The 18,371-nt window shown below is 57.7% G+C and overlaps 1 protein-coding gene across 1 annotated transcript in view; it reads left to right on the plus strand.

Annotated features, from left to right (window-relative positions):
• MAN2B2 (mannosidase alpha class 2B member 2) overlaps window positions 1–18,371 on the plus strand; it is a 133,889-nt gene that overhangs the window by 107,884 nt on the left and 7,634 nt on the right. Inside the window, exons 2-11 of the mRNA XM_058670312.1 lie at window positions 2,477–2,610; window positions 3,801–3,947; window positions 9,356–9,461; window positions 12,099–12,271; window positions 12,746–12,861; window positions 14,955–15,132; window positions 15,739–15,937; window positions 16,858–17,048; window positions 17,732–17,879; window positions 18,148–18,275. Coding sequence (XP_058526295.1) covers window positions 2,482–2,610; window positions 3,801–3,947; window positions 9,356–9,461; window positions 12,099–12,271; window positions 12,746–12,861; window positions 14,955–15,132; window positions 15,739–15,937; window positions 16,858–17,048; window positions 17,732–17,879; window positions 18,148–18,275 — 1,515 coding nt within the window. The 5' untranslated portion in view covers window positions 2,477–2,481. The remainder of the gene's footprint in view (window positions 1–2,476; window positions 2,611–3,800; window positions 3,948–9,355; window positions 9,462–12,098; window positions 12,272–12,745; window positions 12,862–14,954; window positions 15,133–15,738; window positions 15,938–16,857; window positions 17,049–17,731; window positions 17,880–18,147; window positions 18,276–18,371) is intronic.

Raw genomic sequence — 18,371 nt, forward strand, 5'->3', positions numbered from 1 at the left:
TCCTACAGGGCTGTCACTCAAAGGGCTCAGCTCCGGCAGCCACCACAGAACCTGAAGGAGCAAGCCAAGCAGCCTCCTTCCCCCAGGCTTTGCCAAGGGCCCTTCTCGTGCCCTGGGTCCTCCTGGGAGTGCAGCTGGAGGGGGAGAGGCGGCAGTGCAGCCCAGGACAGGCTGGAAATCGGGGTTGTGCTGAGGAGGCTGCTCCTAGCCGGAGAAGGAGTCTCGGAGAGGAGCCTGAGACAGGCTCCCGCTCCAGCTGGGGCGGTGAACGCAGCCCCGCCACGCGCTGGCTGAGTGGCCTGGTGTGCACAGTCTCCATGCTGCGCCTCGGCCTCCTCCTCCGTGCAATGCACACGCATCCTGGATGGCTTGTCCCTGCAGCATCCTGTGTGTGGTGGCAAGGAACATTTTAGAAGCAAGCTCACACTCTGCTGGGACTCTATGTCACTCGGCCTTCCTGTTTGACCAAGTGCTCCTGCATTTGGTGTGCACCACAAGCTGATGTGGCTAGGAGGGACCCTTGCCCGGGCCTATACTGCTTAGGTTTCCTGCACTGGAGACTCGAACATCGGCCCCGAAGGCCCCCGCCATCTTGGACTCGGTACTATCTACTTCCCCTACATTGGTTTCCTTAAGATTCACACGCCTGGGCCCGGCACCGTGACCTAGTGGCTGAAGTCCTCACCTTGAATGTGCCAGGATCCCATATGGATGCCGGTTCTAATCCCGGCAGCCCCACTTCCCATCCAGCTCCCTGCTTGTGGCCTGGGAAAGCAGTGGAGGACGCCCCAAGGCCTTGGGACCTTGTACCTGCGTGGGAGACCCAGATGAGACTCCTGGCTCCTGGCTTTGGATCGGCGCAGCACTGGCCGTCATGGTCACTTGGGGAGTGAATCATCGGACAGAAGATATTTCTCTCTGTCTCTCCTCCTCTCTGTATATATCTGACTTTGCAATAAAAATAAATAAATCTTAAAAAAAAATTCACATACCTTCTATGTTCAAATTTTGTCGTCTGCCAATCCACTGTAACTTGGTAATCCTATTCCCACCGATCTGCTGTAACCTCATGGCGCCATATATGACAACTGACCCACTCCCCCTTGCAGCCCCTCCCCTTAATCCCCGCCCACCTGCCATTCCCCTGCAGCGCCAACAATCCTATCCACCAATCCCTCACTGCCCTGTGACACACCCCATGTAGGTGGCTCTCCTGCCTGGGTGTGCTGCCCGCTTCCCCTGCCCGGCCTCTCCCTGGTCCTCGTTCGTCTTGTACCTCCCGTTCCCTTGCAGTCCCCTCCTGTCACACACAATGGCAGGAGACGTTCCTCTCTCTCTCTCTCCCTGTTCTGCCTCTACTCCCATCCTTACTCTGCTCAAAAACCAGATCCTTCAAGCTTGTGGGCACAGACACTGCCTGCCACGGCCTGTGCCTGCCTGTGGATCCGCCGTGAGGACTTGGCACTGCAGGTGCAGCTGGTGGGTAGCCCCGAGGAGGACTCGGCAGCCTCACTGCCTGTAGGTTCTGCTGTCCAGCTCCACCTGCAGTTCTCCGGAGCAGTCTCGGGTGCAGCCTGAAGCGGCCAGGCACTGGACAGCCCTAAGTTTCCATTGCAACAGCTCCTATGTGAAAATGTGACTATCAAGCAGCAGGCATCCCACCAGGCACTGGCCCTGCCACTCACACAGCAGGTGGGAGCCAGAGCCACGGGCCTGAGTGTGGGAGGAGAAGCAGGCAGGCACGGAACAGACACGGCACAGCCAGCTAAGCTGCCACTGTAATGTCAGCATCCCATATGAGCTCTAGCTAGTCCCAGCTGCTCCACGTCCAACCCAGATCGCTGGGCAAGCAGCAGAGGACTTGGAATAAACTCCAGGGTCCTGGCTTTAACTCAGCCCAGCTCCAGCTGTAGTGGCCATTTAGGCAGTGAACCTGTTGATGGAAATCTGTCACTCTTTCATAGTAGCAAAATATCTCATTTTATAAATATTCATGGATGAAGCTGGCTCTGTGGCATGTTAAGCCGGCATCCCATTTGGGTGCTGGTTTAAGTCCTGGCTGTTCCACTTCCTATCCAGTTCCCTGGTTTTGTGACTGTTAGAGCTGCAGATGACCCAGGTGGCCACCACCCAGCCATCCCATTGGGGAAGTCCTCCCACCCTGGTCCAGGCCCCTGGCTCTCTGTGGGCGCCCAGACCAGCCAAATGCTCCCCAACCAGGGTGCCTTAGCACAAAAGCCACGATCCTCCCTCCCTAACCGGCTCGGATCTCGCTACCCCCAGGCAGAGGGCCAGGGAGGCTGCCGCAGACCGCCTGCGGGAGCGGGGACGCGCGCGAACACAGAGCTTCCGGGAGGTGGCGGAGAGGACGGCCCGGAAGCCGGGGCCAGGGGCGGAGCAAGTGGCCAGTGCACGCCCCGGCCCACCGGGTGCCGGAAACAGCGGCCGCCCGCGCTGCTGCCGCCGTCCTCTGCCACCCGGATGGAGCCTCCGCTGCTATGGTGGCTGCTGCTGCTGCTGCGGCCACCGGACACCTGGGGCGCTGGCCCCGTGCGCGTCTTCGTGGTGCCCCACAGCCACATGGACGTGGGCTGGGTCTACACGGTCGAGGTAGGGGCCTAGGGGTATCCCCGGGTGGGTTTGCGCCCCGCGGGTTGGGGAGTGGGTCGCTGCCTCGGTTTCTTTTTCTGTCTGGTGGCACGCACCCTGGGGGGAATGCTCAAGCTGACAGCGGTGACCTCCTTCCCAAGTCCGGCCTGGGGCCGGCGGGAGTGGACTGGTTTCTGGCAGGTGGGTGTCAGGTGACAATCTGGCAGGCGCCTGAGGCTGGCCCTCTACCTACAGACAGGCTTTGGGCTCAGGCTCAGCTCCGTGGGACCTCGGGCAAAGCCTCCCTTTGCCCACCTGCCCAGTGGCAACAGCCGACCTCCGAGGTCGGAGGAGCCCCCCAGAACTGGTCTGATCCCCGGAGAGGCCAGTCAGCTGGGCTACAGGGCATCCAGCAGTCACCCTCACTTTTGGAGGTCAGCGGCAGCCAGCTGTTCCCCATGGCCCTGAAGGGGGCAGAGCTGCCTCACCTCCCTGGAGCCCAGCACCCCAAGAGCCCCGCCCCAGCCTCAGGATCCTTGCACTGACTGTGACCCCACCAGCCCCATTGCCTCCTCCCAGGCAGACTTGGGGTTCAGTCACTGCTTCTTCCCTGTTAACTTGGAAGTCATGTGCTGGGGCCTCCCTAAGCTTCCCCCCTGGCGTCCCTCACTGTCCTGTGGGGGTGCTCTGTGAATTAATGAATGAATGATGAACGCAGAAAGAGAAAAGAGGAGAGCTCTGACCTCCTAAGCTCCTGGGGTAGACAGCCGGCTTCCCCCAGGTCTTCTGGGAAGGAGGAAAAACAAATCCAAAAACAGTTCATAGAAGGACAGGAGGAATGAGGAGGGAGAGTTGAGTGCCAAGTGTGGCTTCCGCTCCTGAGGTGCCCTGGGGAAGGGGCTTAGAAGGAAAAGAGGGGCAGGTGTTGTAATGCATCAGGGACAGCCACTGCTTGCAGCGCCGGCGTTCCATATGGGCTCCGGTTCAAGTCCTGGCCTCTCCACTTCAGCCCCAGCCCCCTGAACACCTCTCCTCCTTCAGCTCTGCCCTCCCCAGGCGGGCAGCCCCTCCACAGCAGAGTCCCAGCCCCACGGGCAGGTGCACCCTGCGTCTGCCTGGGCGGCGATGCTGGATCCCGCTGGAGTTCTTCTGCTCCACTCGGGGGGTCCCTCCTGCCAGCCCTGGAGTTGATGCTGCCACACCCCCTCCAGGAGAGCATGCGGGCATATGCAGCCAACGTCTACAGCACCGTGGTAGAGGAGTTGACCCGCGGGCCGCAGCGCAAATTCATCGCTGTGGAGCAGGAGTTCTTCCGGCTGTGGTGGGACCGTGTGGCCTCTGACCAGCAGAAACACCAGGTAATGCCTCCTGGTCCCCCTCAACCCCTGCGATGGGAACTCACTGGGGCCCAGAGCCCCAGCTGTTGCTAGGCATCAACTGGCCCAGAGACCACCCTGACTCAGGGTTTTTGCAAAGTCCAAGCTTTGGGTTAGGGTCAAGGTCAGGAATATGGAGGAAATCTTGGCAAAGCTCCATCAACTTGGCTGGGTGCCCCAGCCCCACCCCCAGAGGCAACAACTGCTGGGGCTGATAGGCACTGCCCCCAGCATGGGCACTCCCCACGAGGCTCTGCCCGAGCCCCTCACCTGCACTCTTGGGGCCAGACAGCAGCACCTAGAACCTCACCAGCAGCTCCAGGTGCCAGTGACCAAATGTGCAGCTCAGAGATGCTGAGCCACCTGCTGCAGTCGGCAGAGCCAGGAGACCAAGTGGGGTCCCCCAGACCTGCTGGAGGGCCCCCCATGCCGGATCCAGCTCCAGCTGAGTTCAGAACTCACGCAGGGTGCATGGATTAGGTGTAAAGAAGAAACAGACCACTACAGTTTCAGGATCATAATGGACAATGCTAGAAAGCTGTCCCCTTTATTTATACAGAAACCCTCACAAGCTCTGGCACAAGTGGGTATATCCAAGAATAATTCTGCTAATTCACCTAAAAACTCTCGATACAAGTCCCTACTACAATTCTTATTCTACAACTCAACCTTGAATCGGCTAAGGGATGAAATGTATCTCAAAGAACCCAAAGATCAAGGAAAGAATGAAGCCCTCGAGGATGCAGGTCCCTTGATTAGCATAAGGTCCTGGGGACAGCCCAGACAGCCCTCTGGCAAGACTTTAACCTCCAAGCTCACATTGGTAGTAAAGAGCCAACTCCACAGCAGCAGACAATGCCTGAATGGATTACAGAATTCCACAGGGCGGTCGGTGTCCATGCAAAGAGGGGTGGAGCTGCCTTCTGGTGACATCCACTTGGCCTGCCATGCAGCGGGAAATTCCTTGCAGCCCTGCCTGCAATGGGACAATACTCTTCACACCTTCATGTCCCCCACGTCCACTTCACGGACCCCAGCACCCCTGGTCTGGCCTCCCAGCAGCCTGTATAACCATGACAGGGAACCCAACATTTGACGGCCACTTCTGCTTAGTGGGCAATAGGACTGGTTCCCTGCTTCTCAGATATTCCAGGTTCAGAGAAGGCAAGAGTATGTTACTTATTTAAAACAGTTCGAGTTCTAGTTCATATGTTTTACGGTATTATTATGGTATTATTTCACGCAGCTAATTCCCGCAACCTGGTTCTTTACCATGAGCTGAAAACACCAGACGCAATGAGGCATCTTAGGAGGTTTATTCCAGCGGGGCAGGAACAGGACAGCGTGGTGGGAAGGCAAGGAGGAAGGCGAGGCAGGGGTGGCAGGCCAGAAGGATAAGAGAGAGAACCCACCTAGGGGCTTTTTTGTCTCTCAGGTGAGCCCACAGGGTGTGGGGGCGGGGATTGAGAGGCATTGAGGGCAGGCCTCAGGGGATTGGTGCCTGAGACTGTCACAGGTGATTGCCTAAGAATGATTGGTACGTGGGCAGAGCTGGGGAAGGGGCTGGAAGATTGGGGGTGGGATTCTTACGTGAAAGGCCGAGTTACAGCTGATTGGTGGATGGCTGGACTGGCGTGAATTTTGTGAGCTGTGAGGAAGAGGAAATGGCGCCGGGTCCGGGGTGGGGTATTCGAATAACTCCTTCCATTCCTCCCTTTTGTTGTATATAAAGGAGAGGGGCGTTGTTCTCTATGGCTTCTTCAAGCTGAGTTTTCTCTTGGCAGTGGTTGCAGCCTGGCGGGAGGAATGGGAGATGGAGGGACGCTCCTCATCCTGCAAAAGAAACTGGTTAATGGTTTAATTAGAAAAAAATATTTTACATTTGAGTAGATGACACAGGAAAAGGTGGCTTGAGTTCTTCCTCTCTTAGCCAGGCCTTCTTGAACTTTGGTCATTGATTCTTTTTTTTCTTTCTTTTTTTTTAAAGATTTTATTGTTATTGGAAAGCCGGATATACAGAGAGGAGGAGAGACAGAGAGGAAGATCTTCCATCCATTGTTTCACTCCCAAGTGAGCCGCAACGGGCCGATGCGTGCCGATCCGAAGCCGGGAACCTGGAACCTCTTCCGGGTCTCCCAAGCGGGTGCAGGGTCCCAATGCATTGGGCCGTCCTCAACTGCCTTCCCAGGCCACAAGCAGGGAGCTGGTTGGGAAGTGGAGCTGCCGGGATTAGAACCGGTGCCCATATGGGATCCTGGGGCTTTCAAGGCGAGGACTTTAGCCGCTAGGCCACGCCGCCGGGCCCATTGATTCTTCATTATTCCTGAATGGTCAACATAGACAATGTAGCTTCACCAAGGAACCAGAGACCCTGACTGCCTATCATCCCATCTGACTCCTCACGTTTCCAAACAGAGGAATGAACCCCAACTGTTCGCAGGCATAAAGGGACTGCGATCACTCTAGCTGCTTCCAGCTGAAAGGGGGCGTTGTTGAGTAACAGCAGAGGTAGGGGGCTCTAGAGGTTCCTGGTGGAAGGCAGAAGTCATCAGGTATCTGAAGTACTGCCTGGCACTTGAAGACTTCTCTTTGTTGAAGTCTAGATAACAAAATATAAGATAATTATAATCTTTCCCAACCTAACATGTCATGAGTTCAGTTAGAAACCCAGTTGGGATACTTGGGCTTTCAAGCTTAGATATAAAAGAATTGTCAGGTTTCAACCTTTCAGAGTAAACATTACTTTAGTTTAAAACTATGGACTAGATTTATATCAGTGTAGCTTAACTACTTCAAATCCCAAATTTTGAAACATACCCAATGAATGCAATGGAACACATCAACCTTTTGAGTCGTATGAAAGTGCTGTGACAATGAAAGGATTAGCATGTGGCATCAGAATATAAGCTCATCACAGGACAGGTTGACTAACCTTAACAGTTATTGCATTTGACATTTGAAAATGCTATAGCAGTTTTGAATCTAGCTAGGGAACAGGCAAATGTTAGACTTTTCTAAAAAATTATACTTTACCAATTGTTGCAAGCCCTAAGAGTTTCAGGAAGACATCTAGCCTAGAACATAAAGCATAGCACTTAAAACATTCTGTTACAGACCTACCAGTCACATTGTAGATGGCACAGATTTAAACTAGTTTTCATTTACAATAACCCAGCAGTTAATATTCTAACAAGATTTTCACAGAACTTTATATACTTCAAGGCAGAGGCAAGCAATCTACTAATTTATAGGTTAACAAGCCATGTACTGGCAATTGAAGAACACATCAATCTTAGGTAGATGAGCTCAGAGATCCCAAATAACTTGGCCAATGAGGAAGACATGAAGTCGGCCTTAGGGCAGTGAGGGTATCCTACCTCAGTGAAGTCTGGTAAAAACCGAAGAGGGGGATGGCAAACACATCGGGTCAGTGATGCAGGCTGAGCAGTTACAGGCTAACTGTTATCTAGAGAAGCTTCTTTTCTGAGCGTCTAGATTTCTATCTGTCACCGGAGCTAATTTGGGGCTCCTGAGAGACCCTGACGGTCACTAAGAGAGGGAAGAAGCCAAAGCTAGCTGGGACAGAGAAGGCAATGTCCAGACGAAAACTTAGTTTTCCCTTCCGCTGTGAGAACCACCCGGGGCTCTTGAGTGCTGCTCCGGGGTGTCACTGAGATCCATGGACGGCCTTGAGCCTGTGCAGGTTCCTGGGCTGCTTCCGTCCCATGTGGGAGATCCAGTGGGAAATGACTGACCTGAAGTACCTGGCCTTCAGGGGCAGTCGGATCTCCAATGACCTCCTTGGTAGTTGGGACATGGCCCGGGGTGTCCTTTCTGATGATCCTTGGCGAAGTGTCCGTCGTATCTGCAACTGCAACAAAGAGCACTTGGGAGGCCTCCGGGGGTCTCACTGGAACCAGGGGCACACACCTCTCTCATCCTGCTCTGCCATGGGATCCCCTCCTGGTCTCTGAGGTAAAAGACCATAGTGACCCCTTTAAGAGGGAATCAGGGTACTTTCAGGTCTCATTTGTAAGTTTCTAAAGCTTTTTCCTAATGTCCAGGGCAGTTAAGGATCTGTTATCTATACATCACCTATTCTTCTCTACGTAGAATCTAATGGAATATACCTTCGCACCAGTCCAGCCATCCGCCAATCAGCTGTAACTCGGCCTTTCACTTAAGAATCCCACCCCCAATCTTCCAGCCCCTTCCCCAGCTCTGCCCACGTACCAATCATTCTTAGGCAATCACCTGTGACAGTCTCAGGCACCAATCCCCTGAGGCCTGCCCTCAATGCCTCTCAATCCCCGCCCCCACACCCTGTGGGCTCACCTGAGTGACAAAAAAGCCCCTAGGTGGGCTCTCTCTCTTATCCTTCTGGCCTGCCACCCCTGCCTCGCCTTCCTCCTTGCCTTCCCACCACGCTGTCCTGTTCCTGCCCCGCTGGAATAAACCTCCTAAGATGCCTCATTGCATCTGGTGTTTTCAGCTCATGGTAAAGAACCAGGTTGTGGGAATTAGCTGCGTGAAATAATACCATAAAAACATATGAACTAGAACTCGAACTGTTTTAAACTAACAGAGTGGCCCACCATCACACATCACATAACCAACAGAGGGTGGATTCTGAGCCGAGTACGTCTGACCGGAGACCTGCCAATCCAGGATTGGATGGCTCCCACCTCTGTACCTGGACAGTGGTCTGTGCCCTGCCCTGCTCTGCCACCGAGAGGTGTGGCCAGTATGTCCTAGACCTGCAGAGCTGCAGGAACCTCCTGGCACAGCAGCCTACAGGCAGGAAGTTTTGTCTGCTCTGTTCACTGCTGCATCCTGGCATGCTGCAAAGGTTTGTGTTTAATGTTTGAACTAGTGCCCTGTAGAACAAAATCCCGGAGGCCAACCTGGAGACAGCAAGGCAGCCCGGCCCGGCCCACCCATGTCTTTTGCCCTTACGAACCTTTTTTTTCCAAGACTTACATATTTTTATTGGAAAGGTAGATTTTTTACAGAGAGAAGGAGAGAGAGGAAGATCTTCCATCTGCTAGTTTACTCTCCAAATGGTGGCAACAGCCAGAGCTGAACTGATCCAAAGCCAGGAGCCAGGAACTTCTTCCAGGGCTCCCATGCAGGTGCAGGATCCCAAGGCTTTGAGCCGTCCTCCACTGCCTTTCAGGCCATAAGCAGCGGCCATATGGGATGCTGGTGCTGCAGGTGGAGGTTTGGGCTAGTACACCGTGATGCTGGCCCGGGCCAGATGCTTTCTAGGTGTGGAGGGTGGAGTGGGAGGCCAACCGGCATCTGCTGTTGCAGACCCAGCCAGGGTGGGGTGCTGTAGCCCTGCCCCGCTCGGGAGCCTCAGCCTGGCCTTCCTCTCGGCCCCTTGCCAGGTCCGCCAGCTCGTGCAGGAGGGACGCCTGGAGTTTGTCCTCGGGGGCCAGGTCATGCACGATGAGGCAGTGACACACCTGGATGACCAGATCCTGCAGCTCTCAGGTCAGACTGCCCTGCCCGTCCCCAGGGCCCCTCCGGCAGGGCTGGGCCCAAAAGTGTGAACCCCACGGGTGGGGATGGGGCTTCGCTGTACCCTGCTCATGCCCGGTCTGGGCAGGGAGCAAGAGCAGGGACCCATGAGTGGTGCATCTGGGCTCTGGCACCTCCCAGCCCCGTGATCCTGGACACCCTGGACATCCTGGACATCCTGCTGCACCCTGCCTTAGTTTCCTGTTGAAGAGTTTGGTGGTGGTGTGCGCTCCCTCAGAGGGGTGTTGATGTTGGTGGAGTGTATGGTTCCCTCAGTCAATCATGGCTGCCTTCACCCCCGGCGTCACCGTCACCACTGCCAGCACTGCCGTTATCACCGCCATCTGCAACGTCACCACAAACCCTCCACTGCATGCTTACAGTGGGGGCACTTTTCTCACCGCTTCCCAAATTCCTACAGCAGCCAGGAGAGTGTCCGGCTGTAGCCAGGAGCCCAGAGCACCATGTAAGTCCTTCTCCACGCCCGCAGTGGGGAGGGACTGAAGTGCTTGGGCCACCATACGCCATCTCCTGGCATGTGCATCAACATGGAGCTGACGGGGACCAAGGGAGCCAGGACCCAAGCCAGGTGCTGCCGTGAGGAAGCAGGGACATCTCCAAGTCAGGCATTCCAGTGGGGAGACAGGCAGGGACATCTCCAAGTCAAGTGCTCCAATGGGGAGACAGGCAGGGACATCAGCGAGCCAGGTGCTCCAGTGGGGAGGCAAGCATGAACATAACCATCACACCAAACACTGATCCATCTCATGTGACCAGGGTTCAAGCAGGGTCTGTCCCACAAGTGCTTTGTTGGGGGGTGCAGAGCAGGACTGGGCATGATACAGCCCTGCTAGGAGTGGCCTCGACACCTGTGTGTCCACTTCCCACAGTGAACATGGGGTCTGTCACTCAGGATCAGGAAGGGTCCTGGAGACCCCTAGCGAGGACGGGACTCCTGGAGGACAGGCAGTCGCTTTTCCATTGTTACTGCCTTACTCTCACCCCAGGAATGACGCTTTCTCAGAAGGATTTATTTATTTATTTATTTACTTACTTACTTACTTACTTACTTATTTATTTATTTATTTAAAGGGCAGGGAGAGGAAGAGAGAGAGATCTTCCATCTGCTGTTCACTCCCCAAGTGGTTGTAATGGTGGGGCTGAGCCAAGCTGAAGTCAGGGGTTTTTCCTGGCACCCCCACCTGGGTGCAGGGGTGCAAGCGCAGCACTTGAGCCATCCTCTGTTGCTCTCCAAGGTCCATTAGCAGGGAGTTGGATCCAAGTGGAGCAGCTGGGATTGAAGCCGCACCCTTATGGGATGCTGGCATGCAGGGGCAACTTAACCTGCTGCCCTATAATGCCGGCCCCTGAACCCGAGCAGTTGTGATGGGGGGATTCGGCCTGTGTTGAGACAGAAGTGAAGTTGAGCCACAGCCTGTGCCAGAGCACGTGGGCTCCAGGCCCCGCTGTACCTGCGGGCCCAGCATCCTGCTTCTACCCACCCTGGCAGGATGGCTCAAGCGCTCAAGTGCTCGGCTCTCTCTCCCTCCCTGTGTCACTGTGCCGCTGACACAATAAACACATAAACCTTCAAACAAGAAGAGGAATGCAGAGTGTGTTGGCAGGGGCTGGGGCGGCAGGGTGAACCGGTGTACTGCGGGAAGGGTTTTGGCCAGGCAGGTGGGAAAGTTCTGGAGACGGCGGCAGCGAAGGCCTCATGTCACTGTGAATGCGCCTGTCACTGCTGAGCTGCGTTTTCCCTTACAAGTGGGTGCGAGAGTGCGGGGCATGTCTGTGTGCTTTAATACAAGGATGGTGACTAATGAGGGGCTGGCATTATGGCGAAGCCAGTTAAGCCACCACTTTTGATGCCAGTGTACTGTATCAGGGCTTCTATCAGCTCGCTGCTAATGCACCTGTGAGAGCAGTGGAGGGTGGCTGAAGTGCTTGGGGCCCTGCGCCCACATGGGTGACCCACATCGACGAGGTCACTTCCAGGAGGACACCCCTGGCTCCTGGCTTCAGCCTGGCCCAGCCCTGCCTGTTCCAGTCATTTGTGGAATGAATCTCCCCTCCATAGCTCTGTCTTTGAAATAAAAATAAATGAGTTCTTACAAAGAAAAGGGGGCAGGGGGTGCTTGGCACGACGGCCTAGTGGCTAAATCCTTGCCGAGCATGCACTGGGATCCCATGGGCTCCAGTTCGTGTCCCAGCTGTTCCACTTCCCATACAGTTCCCTGCTCGTGGCCTGGAAAAGCAGTGGGGGGTGGCTAAAAGCCTTGGGACCCTGCACTTGTGTGGGAAACTCCCAGAAAACTCCTGGCTCATGGGAAACCTCAAGAAAGCTCCTGGGTCCTAGCTTTGGACCAGCTGTGACCACTTGCGGACAGAAGCTCTTTCTGTCTCTTCTCTCTGTAAATCTGCCTTTTAATAACAATGGATAAATCTTAAGAAAGGAAGGCAGGCAGGCAGTTAGTTGATAAAACCCTCCCCTACACCACCCACCCCTACTTGGCCTGGTGGCCAGCACTCCCCGGGGCACCCAGGTGAGTGGGGCCGCGGGACCAGGCCCAGCCTGCTACCCACCAGCAAGACCCCATTGTTTTACAGAAGGACACGGGTTTCTGTATGAGACATTTGGCATCCGGCCCCAGTTCTCCTGGCACGTCGATCCGTTTGGTGCCTCTGCTACGACCCCCACTCTCTTTGCCCTGGCTGGCTTCAATGCCCACCTCATCTCCCGGATTGACTACGACCTGAAGGACGCCATGCAGGAGGCCCAGGTGGGTGGTGCACGCACCTGCCGCCACCCTCAGCCTGCCCTGGCCCTCTGCGAAGCCACAGACACGTGTCCGAGCCCTGGGCAGCTGCACAGACTACTAGCCTGGCCCACCCCTGCCTTTCCACCTGCTGTTTGCTGTGCTGGCGTGCCCTGTCTCCCCTGCTCAACTCGCTTCTCACAGAGCTACGGGTTGCCTGCTTTTGCAGACTGCTTCTTGCCCTGCAGCTAGGCTGGGCATGGCCTGAGGCCATCCCTGGGCCTCCTCGGGGACCCTCCAGGCCTGCTGGCTGCTGGTAGGAGAGCAGCTGTAAACAGTAGGTGCCTTTGAACTGGGGCCCAGGGGTAGACACCCCTCACCCCCTTGGAGCAGACAGCAGGCATGTGGTGGGGGGAGGGTCAGGAGGAAGCCTCTGCGGCAGCGTGTGCTGAACGGCTGAGTGAGGTGGAGCATCGCTCTGTCCCCCGGGACCTGCAGGGCTTGCAGTTCGTGTGGCGGGGGTCCCCGTCGCTGCGGGAGCAGCAGCAGATCTTCACGCACGTCATGGACCAGTACAGCTACTGCACCCCCTCCCACATCCCCTTCTCCAACAGGTGCGTGTCCCAGGGCAGCTGCCCCGCCCGCCCCCAGGGGCTGGGGACCTGGGCCCAGTGGCTTCCGCCCATGTGTTCCCCGCCCCTTGCACAAATGAAACTGAGGCTCAGAAAGGCTGAGCAGCCAGGACCCCAGCAGGCACCTGGGGGGATGCAGGAGTTGGTGCCAGCCCTGTGGGACCCACACATGATGACAGGACGAGCAGCTTGGTCAGCTCTCCCCGAGCCTCGCAGCCTGACCCTGCCCATCCCTGCCAGCCCTGGGCCTGGCCCCCGACCCCTGCAAGACACCTGAGCCCTGCTGGAGTGAAGGGGGAGCTGTAGCCTACCCCCTGGAGCTGTGAGGTACCCACACCCTGGGTCCCCGTCACCCCTACTGGCCGGCACAGTAACACCTGCCCTGCCTCTGCCCACCGGTGTCCCCCGACCCATACCTGGCTTTGTTTGCAGAGGGCCTTGACCTGAGGGTCTGTCCACTGTCCAGGATCCTGAGGAAACAGGCTGGAGGCATGGGAGGAGGAAAGGCTTGGGAAGGAGATGCTGGGAACAGGACCCCTGCTCCTCATGGTGGTGGGGTCCCTTCCTGCTATCTCCCCCGTTCATGGGGCTGGTGAGCAGGGGGTCCCCGCTCAGTACAAGGTGGCAGTGCTCATGGTCCCCAGGGCTAAACACCACGTCACACAATCAGCCCCGATGAGCTCACAGGGCGGGCTGCGTGGCAACTGCAGGGCACAGTGCCCAGCTCCAACACCAAGTGCTGTGGGCTCTGCAGGGAGGTGAAGCCCCCTGGGTTGAGCTGGCAGAGGGGAGTGCCCCGCTGGTGCAGCTGGGAGTGGAGCGGCAGGGGAAGGGGGCATTGAGTGGAGCAAGGAATTCTCAGTGGGGGCAGACCCTTAACGCATCTCTTCCCCACCCCCAGTAGGGCTGTGGTGGGGCTCACAGTGGGGGCGCGAGTGCCAGGATCCGCAGGTGGGCCAAGGCAGGCTGTGAGAGCGCTGCCAGGACTCTCCAAAGCTGTATTTCACAGGAGAACCGGGCAGTGACCCACACAGCGTCCCACGGCCATCAAGGAGAATTGGGCCCGTGACAGATGCAGCCCATTGACTCTGAAGTGTCCACATGGTGGCAGCAGACAGCCGTGGGTTCAGGAACCCCATCTGAGTCTCCCGAGGGTGGCAGGAAGGAACGTGGGTTTGAAGGTGTTGTGTCAGGGACGGGCGCTGGGCAGCGGGCTAATTCTCCCGCTCGGGATGCTTCCTCCCTTGGCACCCTCACTTCCTGCTGACGTACCCGGGGAGGCAGCAGTGGGTGGCTCCAGTGCTTGGGACCCTGCCACCCACGTGGGAGACATGCGTGCAGTTTCGGGCTTCTAGCTGGAGGCTGGCCCGGGCCTGACCGGTAGGGGCGCTTGAGTAGTCGGCACATGGACAGACTCACTCATGCTCTGTCACTATCACTCTGCATATCAAATAGATGATATTAAATCGGGGTAAAATAAGTAAAATGTTACACTAAAATGATTTTTCCTAGACAATTTAAATGTAAGACCGCCCCTTCAGGTTTTTTTTTATTTATTTAATTAATTTTATTGGAAAGTCAGCTATACTGAGAAGGAGAGACAGAGAGGAAGATCCTCCATCCAGTGATTCACTCCCCAAATCGCCGCAATGGCAGAACGGATCCAATCCAAAGCTAGGAGCCAGGAGCTTCCTCTAGGTCTCCCACGTGGGTGCAGGGTCCCAAGGCTCTGGGCCGTCCTCGACTGCCTTCCCAGGCCCCAGGCAGGGAGCTGGGACAGACATGAACCAGCAGCCATATGGGATCCCAGTGCATGCAAGGCAAGGACTTTAGTCACTAGGTTGCTGTGCTGGGCCCTTCCACTTCAGTTTTGTGCCAAGGAGAGGACTGTCTCGCCCCAGGCCTCTGGGGACGGTGCAATCCCAGCTCAGAGGGCGGATTGCCCTGGGGGTGTGGGGAGAGCAGCAGCCATGAGCTCCCTGTGGCAGCTGCGGATGGGCTGGGGCCCAGCAGGTGCACGGGGTGCCTGGGTTCCAGCCCCAACTACCTCGGGATTCTGGGTCTTCCTCCTGCAGGTCAGGGTTCTACTGGAATGGTGTGGCCGTCTTCCCAGAGCCACCTCGGGATGGGGTGTATCCCAACATGAGCGAGCCCGTCACCCCGGCCAACATCCAGCTCTATGCTGAGGCCCTAGTGGCCAATGTGAAGCAGAGAGCCGCCTGGTTCCGGTCACCCCACATCCTCTGGCCCTGGGTAAGGCAGGATGCCAGGCCCCACTATCCCAACTTGTCCCAGCCCGGTGCCGAGGACCACACTGGCCAGTATCTGTCCTCTCTCGAAGCTCCAGCCTGCCACGCATCCCCCGGGGCCCCTCTTACCTGTGCTGGCCTCCAGCTTCCAGCCAGCACCCCCTCCTACCATCGCAACACGTGGGCCCAATCCGTCCCCCTCCCTCGGTCCTCACTGTCCTTAGTGCGCTCTGAGTTTGATTTGGTGGTCTGTGAAATAGGCTGGACATGTCACTCTCATCACTACCCTTTAGTAGGCACCAGCTGTATGCCAGGCACCATCCAGCTACCTGGCCCTGCCATGCCAGGGAGGCAGTCTGACTGAGGCCCAGAGGGTTCAAGGCATTGGGCTGAGGCCACACAGCTCCTCAGGAAGAGGGGGAGGAAGGCGTGGGGTCAGTGCCCAGACCCACCTGCACGTGGCCATGACTGTTGTACACAGTTGGTGCAGAGACACCTGCTAGGCTCCAGCTGTGCCCCCTCCCCCTCACTGCTCGTTGGCCACCACGGTGTGAACACTGCGGGGCTCTGCAGCCAGACGCACAGAACCCAGCTCCCATCTGGCCCACAGGGGTGCGACAAGCAGTTCTTCAACGCCTCAGTGCAGTTCGCCAACATGGACCCCCTGCTGGCACACATCAACAGCCACACCGCTGAGCTGGGGGTCACGGCACAGTATGCCACGCTGGCTGACTACTTCCGGGCCCTGCACGCCCTCAACATCACCTGGGCTGTCCGTGACCACCATGACTTCCTACCCTACTCCTCAGGTACGAGACCCCGCGCTGGGCTGGCACTTCTGTGCCAGGGAGGGCACGGACCTTCTGCCCACCCAGGGCTGCCATCCCCACTCCTCGTCCTGCCCCACCCCGTGTCCGGTGCGCAGGGGGTAAAGGGAAGAGAGGGCTGATCTGCCTGTAGCTGAACGGCGTCAAGAGGTGCCGCCCTCCCAGAAGAGGAGGAGGAGGGTTTGAGGTTTTGCAGCAGGTGCTAGGTCACCCATAAGGGGCATGTGAAGGACGTGGCATTGCTGGCCTATGAGAACCTTGAGGGAGCTGAGGCTGGGCAGAGACAAAAAATGCCAGCCACCCTTAGGCCTCCCATCCCCCAACACCCCCACAGCAACAGGCCATGATTTGCATGTACACCTGGGTTTGGGTCGCATCTCCTCCCTGCACTGCAGTGGCTCCAGGCCCACGGTGACACCTGAACCCCCTTTGTGTCATAGGTGAAGTGGGTGCTTGGGAGACCACTGCCCTTTCCTGCTGCCCCCTCTTTCCTGGGGCCCCAGCTCCTCCCCCCGACCTCGGGGTGCTGCTGGAGGGACCCTGCCCTGGGGGCTTGTCCAGCTAGGTACTGGCCGCCTCCTGCTCTTTCCTCTCATGGCCATCCTTGTCTTCCAGCCCCATCCTGAGCTCGTGTCTGACCATGGCTCTGCAGCACGCAGCCTGGCACAAGCCCCAGCCTCTGATGGGGGCTCCCTGGACAGCCCTGCGCTGCCTGGGCCATGAGCCGTGTGACCACCGCCCATGCAGCCTGCACCCTTGGGAAGCCCCTGCAGGCTTGGGCTTCCCAGAGTGGTCTTGGAAAGGAAGCGTGTTTTCTGCCCAGGACGGAGGACTTGGGGCAGGGTCTCCCCAGACCTACCAGTAGGGTGAGGGAGGGGCTCACCGTGTCTGTTGTCACATAGAACCGTTTCAGGCCTGGACGGGCTTCTACACATCACGCAGCGCGCTCAAGGGGCTGGCACGGCAGGCCAGTGCCCTGCTGTCCGCTGGCGAGTCCATGTTCACGCGCGCCATGTGGCCGGCCCCCACCGGCACCCTGGACCCGGCCTGGGCCCTGCAGCAGCTCCAGCAGCTCCGCTGGGCTGTCTCAGAGGTAACTGCTGTGGACCATGCACGGTCCTCGTCCCCCCACGGCCCCCGCAAGTCCTCCCAGCACAGAGCAGACTCCCGAGGTCCCCTGTGGTCCAGGCTGTGCAGCCTCCAGCTGCGGCGTCTCACTAGCTTCCCTCCAGGAGCAGATGACGTAGGGCCAGACCCCGGTTCCCATGTCCACACTTGGCCGTGGGATCTCAGGCACAGGACTGCCCGCTCAGTGTCCCCCTCGCCTCCCTGTCTGATGGTGATGACCGTGATGGCTACACACTGGCCCAAGAAGGTGGCGGGTCGGTCAGGTAGCATCATTCACATCACCTACCTGTTACAGTGGCTGCCACCCAGCCAGTCCTTTCCGAACCTGCAATTGCAAATTGTATGGAGACAAAGCAGGCCTGTCCCGGCTCATGACTGGGACATGACATACGGGGCTCACAGCTTTTCCTGTGGGGCCAGGGTCTCCCTGCTAGGGGTGTGTGCTGGTTGGTGCATGCCTGGAACGCACCTGCTGCTCGCCTAGCCCAGAGTGGTCATGGGAAGGACGCACATTTTCTGCCCAGAGGACGGGGGTCCCCCCAGACCATCAGCAGCTCCTGGCTTTGCTGTGCTGCGAGATGGCTCAGCATCGGGCAGCGCACAGTGGGTGCCTGAGCCCCTTCTTCCTTGCCCTGGGGGCTGCTGCAGGTGCAGCACCATGACGCCATCACTGGCACCGAGTCCCCAGCGGTGAGGGACATGTACGTGGAGCACCTGACTGCCGGCATGCGGGGCGTGCACAAGCTCATGGCCTCCATCATCTCGGACCAGCTCCGGCCCCCAGCAGCCGGCTCAGGTGGGGACGCCACAGGCCCTGTCTGGGAGGGAGTGCGAACTGGATGAGCTGGGCTGTTTAATCTGTCCTGGCCAAGAGCTGGGGCAAGCAGCTTCCATGAGGGTTGGTGTCAGCATTCAAGCAAGGAGTAACCAGCCTTATGAGCGCTGACTAAGCTGCAGTGCTCATGTGGCAGCTGACTTAGTGCCTCACAGCATCTCTGTGAGAGCCGCCCCGCTGGCCCCTTGTTGGGTCTGCCCCAGTGAGCCCACTCTGTGTGTGGGCACAGGGCCTGCAGGACACACTGCTTCGGTGTACAACCCGCTGGCCTGGACAGTCACCACCATCATCACCCTGACGATCAGCTTCTCCGGAGTCAGCGTCACAGATGAGTCGGGCCGCCCGGTGCCGGCACAGGTACTGACTCCCCAGCCTGCCAGGGTGTACAGGGAACTCCTGCCGTTCGCCGACACTGTCTGGTGCTCACAAGGTTTGTGGAAAGCACAGATTACC

This window comes from Ochotona princeps, chromosome 11 (genome assembly GCF_030435755.1).
Source record: "Ochotona princeps isolate mOchPri1 chromosome 11, mOchPri1.hap1, whole genome shotgun sequence".
Taxonomy (NCBI): Eukaryota; Metazoa; Chordata; class Mammalia; order Lagomorpha; family Ochotonidae; genus Ochotona; species Ochotona princeps.